The 15,126-nt window shown below is 49.2% G+C and overlaps 1 protein-coding gene across 2 annotated transcripts in view; it reads right to left on the reverse strand.

Annotated features, from left to right (window-relative positions):
• LOC125461604 (uncharacterized protein C20orf85-like) overlaps positions 1-15,126 on the reverse strand; it is a 43,501-nt gene that overhangs the window by 16,232 nt on the left and 12,143 nt on the right. Inside the window, exons 1-2 of one of the 2 annotated variants that reach the window (XM_048550529.2) lie at positions 14,219-14,310; positions 581-662 (exon numbers count right to left, since the gene is read on the reverse strand). In XM_048550529.2, coding sequence (XP_048406486.1) covers positions 581-662; positions 14,219-14,268 — 132 coding nt within the window. In that variant the 5' untranslated portion in view covers positions 14,269-14,310. Of the gene's footprint in view, positions 1-580; positions 663-14,218; positions 14,311-15,126 lie in introns of those variants that run through there. The other variant, XM_048550530.2, reaches the window with a different exon arrangement.

Consider the following 15,126-nt stretch of genomic DNA (forward strand, 5'->3'; position numbering starts at 1 on the left):
TGACTCTACCCAGCTAAGCACTTCAATTGTTGGCAGATTGGGAAAGTGTGGAAGTGGAAGTGAGAGAAGATACCCACCTGCTGCCCTATGACCAAGCTTGCCATTGTGGGCAAGGCATAAATTTTGCCCGTTCACCCAAATTCCAATCCAATGGTCACACATGCGGGAGGGGCCGGGCCTCTGATTGTTCCAGCAGACAGGGGGAAAACAGCACTTCTCGATAATTAATAACCAATTGCCCCTCAATAGCTGCAGAGTCCCTAGTGGTGTCCCCACGTAAGCACTTTCGCAGGCTGGGAGAGGGGACAAACTGGGGCTACTCTGACCCCACCAAAAATAGTTTTATTTCTCCACCTTACTTTTAAGGACACTGACCACCTTGTAAAAATGTGTATAAACAATTCAAATCTCTAGACCTCTGGTAGCAAAGCCTAAATCTCTCAAATGTAACTCTAAAAATAATGAACAAAGTATTCACCTTCTAAACATAGTACAAAATATAAACTAAAAAGGTACATATTGTTCTCAACATCTTTACATCCCATTTGTCTCAGATTCCAGAGATTGGGAATGGCATTACCTTATCACGTTCAGTTACCAGAAATCCCCATCTGTTTACCCACTTTTTTGCTGCATCAGCTTCCAATAAAATTGCATTTGTCCTGAAACAAAATAGATTGAGATTTTCAGTCATTCCACTGCTAAACATTAAACATGGTTTTCTTTAACTTTGTTCTAAAACTTATTTATTTTTTCCCTGTGTAACTCCCAATCTGCACTATATATTTCTAAAGTGCTCTGCATTTTTGTTTTTTATACTGTCATTTGAGTGACACACACACACTGCAGTTATTCCCAATTTATGCTTTAGTTTACGTGTGGCTCCTTATATCGTACTCTGCACATTCATTCAACCATGTACATTGGTTATCAAATCCACTGCATCGGAGCCTGGCAAAATGAATTCAATGGGAATCAAGGGCAAATGCTCCATAAGTTGCAGTCATATCTAGCACAAAGGAAAACAGATAGAGGACAAATATCTCTGTCGTAGTCCCCAGAGTAGATACCTTCTAATCAATCTATTTATAGGTGTTATTGCACACCTCTGAGCAGGTAGGACTTGAATCTAGGCCACCTAGTCTGAAGGTAGGGACATCATCACTACATCACAAGAGCCCTCAAGTTCCTCAGGACAGCGTAGGCCCAATTATCGTCCCTCCATCATAAAAGGGGAGGATGTTGAATGATTATGCAATATTCAGCTCCATTCACAACTGCTTAGATACTTACGCAATATCCATTAGAGTCAAAGTCCCACAGCACATGAGGCCCTTGGGCCGATCAAATGCCTTTGACAAGTTGCTGCACAGGAGGCTGCAAAATACAAACCCGTGTGTTTGGGCAAGGCACTGGCATGGATACAGAATTGGCTCACTGGCAGAAGGCAGTGTCTGGGGATAAAGCGGTCTTTTACAGGATTGCAGCCGGTGACTAAGAGAGTTCTGCAAGGGTTATTTGCCGCCAGAGGCATGGACAAGAACAAGAACAAGATTTTTCTACTAGTAGGAAACACTAGGCCCCAAGGGCACAGCCTCAGAGTGATAAGATGGCCCTTTAGACAATGAGGGGGAGAAATTTCATCACAAAGAGGATGGTTAATTAGGGGAACTCATTATTGCAGAGGTCTGTTGAGACCAAGTCATCAAGTGCATTTAAGACAGAGATAGACAGATTCTAAAGGGATCAAGTGTTATGGGGAGAAGACAGGAGAACAGGGTTGAGAAACAAGTCTGCCAGGATCAAATGGTAGAGCGGATCTGATGGGTAAATGGCCTAATTCTGTTCCTATATCTTATAGGATGTGGACCTATCTATATTATTCCCACTTTCCAGCACTTGGCTGATTGTCTTGAATGTTAAGACATTTCAAATGCTCATCCACAAAAGATTTAAGTTCATTGTCCACAAATGCAGCACTGCACAAGCACATGGAATTCAGCATACTTTTGAAATTGGGCTCAGCAAAATGACTGAGTGGGGATGTGCAGGAACACTGGTCAGGGGCTACTCTCCCGAGGGAGGAGGGGAAAAGAAAGGTGGGGGGGGGGGGGGGGGGCCAGGCCCATCTGATCAATCTTCCATTTCAAGACCAGATCACCCCTTCTACCCCATGGATATGGGCCATGTCACTCAAAATACGCTTGCATTCACACACTTAAGACACACACGGTGGAGTCAGCAAACATGGCCTTCTTTTTCATTCTTTGATGGAAATGTCGGTGCATTTCTTGCCCTGAAATTAGATCTACCCTCTGTCAAGGATAGTACATCTGCAATGTGCAACAGTGCACCCACGATTAGGATGTCTTGCACAAGGCATCTACCTACAGGAATTTAACCACCCCCAATGACATACACAACACAAGCCCTGTGGTGAGTGACAAGCGGTGACAGGGACAGAGTTGAGAGAGTCTTAGATTGAGCTCACTGTTTTCAGACCAGCACATAGGCAGTAGTGTTTGATTCAGTTGTTTCACTCTTGGAACAAGAACAAGAATGGTCAGTGGCAGCTTTCTTCATGACCAAACAGCCCTCTTCAGCAACCACTATCCAATCTGCTCAGCTCACATGGGGAAGGAGCTTGAAAAGGTACCCTAAAAATAGCGTGCTTCATCTCCAACCCATTTGAAAAACCTCATCAGACAGTCTGCAAACAAAAAATTGAACCCAATCTCAGAACCCTCATGTACAACGAGCCAAACAGTCTTCCAGGATGAAGAACTGCCTTTGTTCCCTGAACTCAGACACTTCACACTGACATTGCTGCCTTGCAGGAGACTTAAGAGCAGGTGAAGGGTAGCTAAGGGAAGACAGCGGTGGTTGCATGCAAAGATCAACCCAGGATTCATAGAATGGGATTTACCATCATGAACAAACTTGCCAACCGACTCTGAGCTCCATACTGGTATGAACAGATTCTCTTTCTGCAAACTGCCAAGAGCCAACATGCAATGGTCATGAGTTCCTAAGCTCCAACCCTTGATTAGTCCAAGGTAGGCTTCTACTCTACCTTGGACACCATACACACCAATATCCTCCTTGGAGACTTCAACACCAGGTTGGAAAGGATTCCCAACTCTAGAAAGAAAACATTAAAAAAGGAAGGAGTTGGGGAATTGCAACATCATTGGAATTCTTCTGCTCATAAAATGTATGGAACACCAGCTAGTCGCCAGCAACACACTGTTTCACCAAAAAGATAAATTCAAGACTTCATGGAGGCATCCACGATCAAAGCACTGGCACATGATCGACGATACCACTGTTTGATCCCGAGGCCGAGAGGATGTTCCCTTATTACCAAAGTGATGACCAATGCAAACAACTGCTGGAGAGTCCACAGCCTCATCCTTCCCTCAACGTCTATCAAATTCCACCAGAAGCATGTGAAGACAAAGAAACAGTTCAGAAAAAGATTCAACAATGGGAAGCTTCAAAAGCAAGGCAGACTAGTGAACTTGCAAAGAAATCTTCACTAAATTTCCAAAGAGCTCATTTTAATGGTGTGAAGGAAATCTGGAAAGAGCTGAAGACATCAGTATCTCATGCTGTGAGGAAACCATTAACTACAACATCAGGAAACACCAAAAACTGATTCAATGAAAATGACCACAACATCCAAGATCTAAAAATACAGTCTGTGCCTGGCAAAGCATCACAACCATCGAGGCAGAGGTGAACTCATCAAGTAGCAAAGATGGAGTTACAAAGAAAAACTAGGGAAATCAAGAACCAATGGTGGACTGCACAAGGTAATGAGCTGCAAGTCCTTACTGAAAAGCACAATTTCAACATTTCTTCAGTGTCACCAAGGCAATATACAGACATGTTGAGTAAGGACAGCACCCTTTTGAGAGACAGAAAATGTCAAAGAACTCCTAAACCACAATAAAATCAGAAATCTTCTTGGTCATCAAAGATGATCTCAGACTCCCGTCTAGTGTGGCAGAAGTTAAAGGCAAGATTAGACAAACCAAGAGTGGAAAAATGGTAGGAGTAGACAAAATTCCAGAGATTTTCAAACTTGGACGAACAGAGCACTTGAGGTTGGAGGACTGGTTAGGGAAGTAGGGACTAGCTGGGCTGGTTTTGGGATGTGGTCGGGAGAGGGGAGATTTTGAAGCTTGTGAAGTCCATATTTATAACATTGGGCTGCAGGGTTCCCAAGCGACATATGGGATGCTGTTCCTGAATCTTTCGGTGGTGTCATCGTGGCAATGCAGGAGGCCCAGGATGGACACGTTGTCTGAGGTGTGTATGTGTACGTACGTGTGTCTGTGTCTGTGTGCATGCGTGGGTGTGGGGGAGGAGGAGTTGAAATGGCTCGCGATTGGGAGATGTAGTTGATTGTTGCGAATTGAGCATAGGTGTTCCCGCAAGGTGGTCCCCAAGCTGCAGCTTGGTTTCCCCGATGTAGAGGAGGCCACAACAGGAACAGTGAATACAGTATATCACATTAGCAGATGTGCAGGGGAACATCTGTTTGATGTGGAAGGTCTTCTTAGGGACTGGGATGGGGATTGGTGGTGGGTGGGGGATGGAGGCACAGTGGCAGGTGTAACAGTTGCTTCGGTTTGCAGGGAAAAGGGCCCGGGGTGGTGGGGCAGGAGGGGAGCGTGGAGGGAATAAGGGAGTCATGGAGAGATGGGTCCCTCCGGAAATCACTTAAGGGTGGGGAGGGAAAAATGTCTTTCAAAGACACCCTTAAGTGCTTTCTAGAGGGACCACTCTCTCCATGACTCCCTTGTCCGCTCCACACTCCCCTCCAGCCTCACCACCCCGGCACTTTTCCCTGCAACTGAAGCAAGTGCCAAACCTGCCCCTATACCTGCCATCTCACCCCCATCCCAGGCCCACGAAGAGCTTCCACATCAAACAGATGTTCACCAGCACATCTGCTAATGTGATATACTGTATCCACTGTTCCCATGTGGCCTCTACATTAGGGAAGCCAAGCGGAGGTTTGGGGACTGCTTTGCGGAACACCTACGCTCAGTTTGCAACAAACTACATCTCCCAGTCGTGAACCACTTCAATTCCCCCCCACCACCCCTCGAATGACACGTCCATCCTGGGCCTTCTGCATTGCCACAACGACACCACCCGAAAGATGCAGGAACAGCATCTCATATTTTGCTTGGGAACCCTGCCGCCCAAGAGCTTGTGGGCTTCACAAGCTTCAAAATCTCCCCTCCCCAGACCGCATTCCAAAACCAGCCCACCTAGTCCCCCCCTCCCTAACTATTCCTCCTCCCTCAGGCCCCACCCCCATCTCCTACCCACTAACTGCATCTCGCCTCCTTGACCTGTCCTTCCTCCCTGGACTGACCTATCCCCTCCCTACATTCACCTTCACTGGCTCTAACCCCGGTTCTTTGACCTGTCTGTCTCCTCTCACCCTATCTTCTCCTTTACCCATCTGCTATCCGCATCTCCCCCTCTCCCTATTTATTTCAGAATCCCCTTCCCCTCCCCCATTTCTGAAAAAGGGTCTCGACCCGAAACGTCAGCTTTCCTGCTCTTCTGATGCTGCTTGGCCTGCTGTGTTCATCCAACTTCACACCATGTTATCTAATACTCATATAGCCTTGCCTTGGACAATCAAAACCCCGTCCAAGTCAGAGATGGTAGGAACTGCAGATGCTGGACAATCTGAGATGACAAGGTGTAGGGCTGGATGAACAGAGCAGGCCAAGCAGCAGAGGAGAAAGAAAGAAGGGTATAGGCCTGAAACGTCAGCTTTCCTGCTCCTCTAATGCTGCTTGACCTGCTTTATTCATCCAGCTCTACACCTTGTTACCCCCGTCAAAGTCAAACAGGCCTGGGACCGTCTGGCCAGGTGCTAATGGACACGTCGTATATACCTGCAGTGAACCTACATTGCTAGAAAAACAGCAGTTGGCAGTTAAAAGCTCAAACAATGATTTGTGACCTCTAAATACAGAAGTATTCACCTCATTGGGTCTTCCTGCCCCTGCACAACGCTAGAACTGGACACTGACCATAACAACTTTCAGAAGTACATGAAGAGACGGATAAAACAGGCAACCTAGAGCTCCAGTTCTCATTTCTCCAAAAAGAGCATCTTGAACAGTCAGCTGAGCTGCACAGCATCTTTGGTTCCTTGTACCCCGTTGCATCATTAGATTCAGAAGATGACCACAGGGAGATGACCAGAACAATCCCAAGACAAGAGAAGGCCAGACTGATGATTCAGATCCCGAAACATCAGCCAACCTTCAAAGACAGAGGAACAGAATGGCACAGCCTTACTGAATGGTCATTACCAGTCTTTTTGGACAAACAGTTCACATACTGTGATGGGGGGGCGCAGGGGGGAGAAGAAGAGAAGAACCTTTGGACAGGATGTAGTGAATCCTCAGAAGCACACATCAGAGGTAGATAGCTAGTGTAGATTTAAGACTATTTAATGAAGAGTCCTTCAAAGGAATTGATGGAGTTTAACTGAAGTACAATGATAGATTGCTTTTGCTTTATGAAAAAGTCCCCTTGACTCGTCCCTTTTGTCAATCTCACTGCGTAACACATTTAAACTAAAAGATTATTGTAAACTGGTCGAGGCTAGTCAGGGCAGATTTAGCCATCTTAGACTTTACAACAATGGCCTTTGCCAATCTGACTAAAGTTTTTGACTCATTCTGGAAGTGCTATGGAAGACCTTGTCAAAGGCCAGCTGTCCAGAAATATTCGTCAACATCTTCAGTCTCCCCAATGAAGAGATGTTGGCGATGGTCATCCCCAATGCTAATGTGGCAGAATCTTTTGTGGTCAAGGCAGGAGTCAGCAGTGGTGTATCATCGCACTCACCCTTTTCTCCACTGTCATTGCCACCATTCTTCACTTTATCAGGAACAGGCTTCCCAGTGGTGTGGGCATTGTCTGCAAGACGGAAGGAAAATTTTTCATCCTGAACTGCATGAAATCAAAGACGAAAATGACACCCAACTTGTTTCTGGAACTTCAGTCTGCAGATGACAATATGGTCTCTGCTCTCTAAGGAGAATCTTCAAGCCTTGCTTAATGCCTTTGCAGAAGCATACTGAACAATCAGTCTCAGCTTCAAGCTCAAAACACAAGTCAACCTGTCCAAAACATGAAACATCTCCCCTACGTGGGGAGCCAACTCATATTTAAGGCTGACATGGATGTGGAGATCCAACACTCCATCCAATGTGCAAGTGCCACTTTGAAGACTGTCATCCTTGGGCATCCAATGGCCGTGTCAACCATGCTGTTTACCAAGAACCTTGTGTATAAAGCAGTCATCTTTCTGGCTCTTCTATATGGCTCCAGAGCTGAACTGTATAGACACTTGAAGGCCATGGAGATATACCATCTACGCTCCTCATCAGCTGGTACATCAGTACTAATATCCGCATCCGAACATAAAAGCCACTAAACATCTTAAACCAATTCTGCTGGACCAGCAACGTGCTTAGGATGTCCAAGTTCCAGCTACCAAAGCAAAGCTTCTTTACCCAGCTTAAGGAAGACACTTGAACAAGAGGAGTACTTCACAGACTCCCTGAAGACTTACCTCAAGAAATGCAATATAGACATCAATACCTAGGAGATCCTCATCCAGTTTTTGAAGGATCTCAATGTTCTGAATGCAGACACTGTCTCTGACACTGCCCACCCACCGAGGAGGGTCTAGGCCCGAAATGTCAGCCTTCCCGCTCCTCTGATGCTGCTTGGCCTACAGCTCTACACCTGTTATCTCAGATTCTCCAGCAACTGCAGTTCCTACTATCGCTAAAGGAATTTAGATTTCCTTCCCTGAAGGACAGTAGTGAAGAAGATGGTATCAATTGTAGTTGAAACTCTCACCATTTATTAAGTGAATTTAAATTTTACCAGCTACTGTAGCAAGATTTCATTCCATATCCTCAGAACACAAGCCTGATTTCTGATGAACTCATTTTTCCCCCAGACACTAAGGTTTGAAGAAGGGCCACTGGACTTAAGTTAACTCTTCTCTATCTAAAGCTGCTGCCGGACCTGCTGAGCTTCTTCAGCAAGCTGTGGTTTTGTTTCAGATTTCCAACATCCATTTTTTTCCGTTTTACTCTGGTTTACTAGTCTAGAAACATTACCATTTGGCCACTGTTTCCCCAAAACTAGTATGTCACCTACAAGGCGCAAGTCAGGAGTGGGATGTTACACCACCATCTGCACAATCTCCTCCACAGAACATATCACCATGACTTGGAACTATAGCAGCATTCAGTGTTGCTGGATCAAACTCCTGGAAGTCCCTCTCAGAAAGCATTGTGGATCTACCTACAGGACACAGGCCGCAGCAGGTTATGAAGGCACCACTTTCTCATGGGCATCAAATGCTGACCAGGTAGAAATACCCACATCCCATAAATTAGTCAAAATCAGCTCATTATGTTAGAAGTACCACCCTACACAGTCATCCACTCCTATTCCAACATTGGACTCCAAATCCATTGTGTTTTTCCTAACAGCTCTACATTTCCACACTTTTACCCTACACTGTCATTCACACAAGTGCATCTGCTCCAAATCCACACTACAATTCTGACTCTAAATTCAATGAAAGGTATTGTTATTCAAGGAACAAGAAACAGTACAGCACAGGACCAAGCCCTTCAGTCCTCCAAGCCTGCGCTGATACATTTTGCGCTTCCATACTAAAACTGTCCTTCTTGCATGCTGCTATTATGATTGCTGGAGGAGCTGGTAGAAACAATGTACTCCACACACCCACCAGCCTTTGTGTATCAAAAATTTGCTTAGCAGATCTCTTTTAAACCCCCCTCCCACCCCATCAACACTTTGAACTTGTGTCCCCTAGCAACTGACCCCTCCACTCTGGGGGGGGAAAAAACCTCATACTTTCCACTCTATTCATGCATTCATAATCTCAAACCTCTATCAGGTTGCCACTCAACCTCCCGCATTCCAGTAAAAACAAACCCAGTCTATCCAGCTAACAAAGTGTGAAGGTGGATGAACACAGCAGGCCAAGCAGCATCTCAGGAGTACAAAAGCTGACGTTTCAGGCCTAGACCCTTCATCAGAGAGGGGGATGGGGAGAGGGTTCTGGAATAAATAGGGAGAGAGGGGAGGCGGACCGAAGATGGAGAGAAAAGATGACTGGTGGAGAGGAGAGTATAGGTGGGGAGGTAGGGAGGGGATAGGTCAGTTCAGGGAAGACGGACAGGTCAAGGAGGCGGGATGAGGTAGTAGGTAGGAAATGGAGGTGCAGCTTGAGGTGGGAGGAAGGGATGGGTAAGAGGAAGAACAGGTTAGGAAAGCGGAGACAGGCTGGGCTGGTTTTGGGATGCAGTGGAGGGAGGGGACGAGCTGGGCTGGTTGTGTGGTGCAGTGGGGGAAGGGGAGATTTTGAAGCTGGTGAAGTCCACATTGATACCATTGGGCTGCAGGGTTCCCAAGCGAAATATGAGTTGCTGTTCCTGCAACCTTCGGGTGGCATCATTGTGGCACTGCAGGAGGCCCATGATGGACATGTCGTCTGAGGAATGGGAGGAGGAGTTAAAATGGTTCGCGACTGGGAGGTGCAGTTGTTTGTTGCGAACTGAGCGGAGGTGTTCTGCAAAGCGGTCCCCAGCCTCCGCTTGGTTTCCCCAATGTAGAGGAAGCCTCACCGGGTACAATGGATGCAATATACCACATTGGCAGATGTGCAGGTGAACAACTGCTTAATATGGAAAGTCATCTTGGGGCCTGGGATGGGGGTGAGGGAGGAGGTTTGCGGGCAAGTGTAGCACTTCCTGTGGTTGCAGGGGAAGGTGCCGGGTGTGATGGGGTTGGAGGGGAGTGTGGAGCAGACAAGGGAGTCACGGAGAGAGTGATCTCTCCGGAAGGCAGACAAGGGTGGGGATGGAAAAATGTCTTGGGCGGTGGGATCAGATTGTAGATGGCGGAAGTGTCGGAGGATAATGTGTTATATCCAGGGGTTGGTGGGGTGGTATGTGAGAACGAGGGGGATCCATTTGGGGCGGATGTGGCCGGGGTGCGGTGTGAAGAATGTGTTGCGGGAAACGCGGGAGACACAGTCAAGGGCGTTCTCGACCACTGCAGGGGGAAAGTTGCAGTCCTTGAAGAACGTGGACATCTGGGATGTGCGGGAGTGGAATGCCTCATCCTGGGAGCAGATGCGGTGGAGGCGGAGGAATTGGGAATAGGGGATGGAATTTTTGCAGGAGGGTGGGTGGGAGGAGGTGATTCCTAGGTAGCTGTGGGAGTCAGTGGACTTGAAATGGACATCAGTTTCTAGCTGTTTACCTGAGATGGAGACTGAGAGGTCCAGGAAGGTGAGGGATGTGTTGGAGATGGCCCAGGTGAACTGAAGGTTGGGGTGGAAGATGTTGGTGAAGTGGATGAACTGTTCGAGCTCCTCTTGCGAGCAAGAGGCAGCGCCGATACAGTCATCAATGTAACGGAGGAAGAGGTGGGGTTTGGGGCCTGTGTAGGTGCGTAAGAGGGACTGTTCCACGTAACCTACAAAGAGGCAGGCATAGCTTTGGCCCATGCGGGTACCCATGGCCACCCACTTAGTCTGTAGGAAGTGGGAGGAATCGAAAGAGAAGTTGTTGAGGGTGAGGACGAGTTCAGCTAGGCGGATGAGGGTGTCGGTGGAGGGGGATTGGTCGGGCCTGCGGGACAGCAAGAAGCGAAGGGCCTTGAGGCCATCTGCAGGTGCATAGGGACTGGACGTCCATGGTGAAAATGAGGTATTGGGGGCTGGGGAATTGGAAGTCCTGGAGGAGGTGGAGGGCGTGGGTGGTGTCACGGATGTAGGTAGGGAGTTCCTGGACCGAAGGGGGAAAAAAATGGAGTCCAGATGGGTGGAGATGAGTTCGGTGGGGCAGGAACAGGCTGAGACAATGGGTTGACCAGGGTAGGCAGGTTTGCGGATTTTGGGAAGGAGATAGAAACGGGCCGTGTGGGGTTGGGGAACAATGAGGTTGGAGACTATGGGTGGGAGGTCCCCTGAGGTGATGAGATCATGGATGGTGTTGGAGATGATGGTTTGGTGCTCGGGGTGGGGTCATGATCTAGGGCGCGGTAGGAGGTGGTGTCGGAGAGTTGGCGTTTGGCCTCGGCGATGTAGAGGTCAGTGCGCCATACTACCACTGCGCCACCCTTGTCTGCAGGTTTGATGGTGAGGTTGGGGTTGGAGCGGAGGGCTGCCCGTTCTGCAAGGGAGAGGTTGGAGTGGGTGAGAGGGGTGGAGAGGTTGAGGCAGTTGATGTCTCGACGGCAGTTAGAGATGAAGAGGTCAAGGGAGGGTAGGAGGCCTGGGGGTGGTGTCCAGGAAGAGGACTTGTGTTGGAGGCGGGCGAAGGGGTCAGTGGAGGGAGGGTTAGGCTCCCGGTTAAAGAAACCTTTCCCCCCGCAGTGGTCGAGAACGCCCTTGACCGTGTCTCCCGCGTTTCCCACAACACACCCCTCGCACCGCACCCCCGCCACAACCGCCCCCAGAGGATCCCCCTCGTTCTCACATACCACCCCACCAACCTCCGGATACAACGCATCATCCTCCGACACTTCCGCCATCTACAATCCGACCCCACCACCCAAGACATTTTTCCATCCCCACCCTTGTCTGCCTTCTGGAGACCACTCTCTCCGCGACTCCCTTGTCTGCTCCACACTCCCGTCCAACCCCACCACACCCGGCACCTTCCCCTGCAACCGCAGGAAGTGCTAGACTTGCCCCCAAACCTCCTCCCTCACCCCTATCCCAGGCCCAAGATGACCTTCCATATCAAGCAGATGTTCACCTGCACATCTGCCAATGTGGTATATTGCATCCATTGTACCCAGTGAGGCTTCCTCTACATTGGGGAAACCAAGCGGAGGCTTGGGGACCGCTTTGCAGAACACCACCTCTTGCTTCGCAATAAACAACTGCACCTCCCAGTCGCAAACCATTTTAACTCCTCCACCCATTCCTCAGACGACATGTCCATCATGGGTCTCCTGCAGTGCCACAATGATGCCACCCGAAGGTTGCAGGAACAGCAACTCATATTCCACTTGGGAACCCGGCAGCCCAATGGTAGCAATGTGGACTTCACAAACTTCAAAATCTCCCCTCCCCCCCACTGCATCACAGAACCAGCCCAGCCCAGCCCGTCCCCTCCACTGCCACCCGAAGGTTGCAGGAACAGCAACTCATATTCCGCCTGGGAACCCTGCAGCCTAATGGTATCAACGTGAACTTCACCAGTTTCAAAATCTCCCCTTCCCCTACTGCATCCCTAAACCAGCCCAGTTCGTCCCTTCCCCCCACTGCACCACACAACCAGCCCAGCTCTTCCCCTCCACCCACTGCATCCCAAAACCAGTCCAACCTGTCTCTGCCTCCCTACCCTGTTCTTCCTCTCACCCATCCCTTCCTCCCACCCCAAGCCGCACCCCCATCTACCTACTAACCTCATCCCACCTCCTTGACCTGTCCGTCTTCCCTGGACTGACCTATCCCCTCCCCAATCTTCTTTTCTCTCCATCTTCGGTCCGCCTCCCCCTCTCTCCCTATTTATTCCAGAACCCTCAACCCATCCCCCTCTCTGATGAAGGGTCTAGGCCCGAAACGTCAGCTTTTGTGCTCCTGAGATGCTGCTGGGCCTGCTGTGTTCATCCAGCCTCACATTTTATTATCTTGGATTCTCCAGCATCTGCAGTTCCCATTATCTCTAGTCCTCTGTAATCTGCGTTTGCCCTTGTGGTTACTCTTCTGTAAACTCAGCTCAGCCCTTTTGGGTTCAAACTGCGGGCTCACCCCTCACTAACTCAGGTTTGCCCTGTGTTTTAACCCTCTCTAACCCAGATTTCTCCTCTCTCACTCAGGTTACCCTTAACAGTTACCTCTGCAGGATTACACCTGGGTTTACATTAATGGGTTACCCCCGTGGGCTTATCCCCTCACCAAACCAAGGTCTCTCCCCCCACCCCCCCCCAAAGAGTACCCCCTTTCCAAACCAAGGTGTTTCCCCCCCCCCGGTTCCCCCTTTCCAAACCAAGGTGTTCCCCCCCCCCCCCCCGCCACCCCGGTTCCCCCTTTCCAAACCAAGGTCTCCCCCACCCCCCCGCCAAAGGGTTCCCCCTTTCCAAACCAAGGTCTCCCCCACCCCCTGCCAAGGCTTCCCCCTTTCCAAACCAAGGTATCCCCTCCCCCCTCAAGGGTTCCCCCTTTCCAAACCAAGGTCTCCCCTCCCCGGCCAAGGCTTCCCCCTTTCCAAACCTAGGTCTTCTTCCCCCCCCCCGCCTCCATCCCAGGGTTCCCCCTTTACAAACCAAGGTCTGCCCCCTGGGTTACCACTCTTTACCATGTCTTTGCCAATTTCTAACCTGATTGCCCATCTCTAACTAGAGTTTCCCTTCTGGATCTGTCCCTCTGGGCACCACTCCTATATTTACCAACCTCTCCTCTATGGTTATCCTCAAGGTTTCCATCTCCCAACTCCTCTGGGTTTTCCCCCTATACTTACCCCATTTTCTCCCTTGGGTTTACCCCTTATAATTACTCCCAAATTAACCACATCAAGTTTACTCCCAGCATTTCCCAAACCTGTTTAACCTCTTTTTGTCTACACCTTGGGTTTACCATCACTGTATTTGCTTCATTTACATTCTGCAGTTACCAGCTTGTTTTTACCCCATGGATTAACCCCCCTGAATACTAACCCACTTGTATTTACCCCACTGTAATTATTGCCTATTTTGTCTCCTATGTAACTTCCACATTTAAGTCCAGTATAATCATACCAAGGAATGATTACAATGTAATCATTCCTTGGTATGATTATCTTATGCAATTATCCCCTGAATTTACCCCTTGTGTATTTACCCAATTTACCTTGTGTAATCACCCGAACATAATTAACACCCATTATTTCTCCATGTAATTACACCCAGGTGCTTAGTACTTAGATAATTACCCACTTTATCTACATCCTGTATCTTACCCCAAGTATTTAGTCCTCTTTATATTTACACTGCCTTACACCCGGCATCTACCCCGAATGTAGTTAGCCTTGTTACTTGTATATTGAGTCTACCACAGCTATATTTACCCGCTGTACGTTCACACCCTGCACTAATACCGTGTATTCACCCCAATTATTTTTATTACCACTGTCTGTCGAGTGCCACAAAATCCACATCAGAACCACGGCCGGTCATGTTGCTGTGGCAAACCCTGCGCCTGCGCCTCGCGGTCCCGGCGCTAATAACCGCCCATTGTCCGTCGCACGTGACCTCGCGCCGTTCCCATGGCAACGGGACACTCACCCACGCACCATTATCCCCATCCCCGCGCGCACACCCCATCCCCCCACATGGACATCCCCATCCCCAAACACACAACCCACCCCCACACAAACCTTCACACACGCATCAACATCCCCACTCCCACCCCACACATACACACATCCCATCTCCACACTAACACCCACCACACATGGACATCCCCATACACACACATCCCACCTCCACTCTAACACCCACCACACACACATCCTACCTCCACACTAACACCCCCCACACATGGACATTCCCACACACACACATCCCACCTCCACACTAACACCCCCCACACACACATCCTACCTCCACACTAACACCCCCCACACATGGACATTCCCACACACACACATCCCACCTCCACACTAACACCCCCCACACATACATCCTACCTCCACACTAACACCCCCCACACATGGACATCCCCACACACACACATCCCACCTCCACACTAACACTCCCCACCTCCACACTAATACCACACGCACGGACATCCCCCCACACACACATCCCACCTCCACACTAACACCCAACACACACACCCCACCCCCACACTAACCGGCCCGCCCACTGACATCCCCTCCCCCATGCACCAACATCCCCCCAATTCACCAACACCCTGCCCTCCCCACACAAAGTTGTACACAATCCTCTCCCATCTCTGTCCCGCCACACCCTTTCCCATGACCAGTTTCTGCCCCAAATGTAACAGAGCCTGTGGAATGCACCTTGGTCTGT

Source organism: Stegostoma tigrinum, chromosome 19 (assembly GCF_030684315.1).
Source record: "Stegostoma tigrinum isolate sSteTig4 chromosome 19, sSteTig4.hap1, whole genome shotgun sequence".
Lineage (NCBI taxonomy): Eukaryota > Metazoa > Chordata > Chondrichthyes > Orectolobiformes > Stegostomatidae > Stegostoma > Stegostoma tigrinum.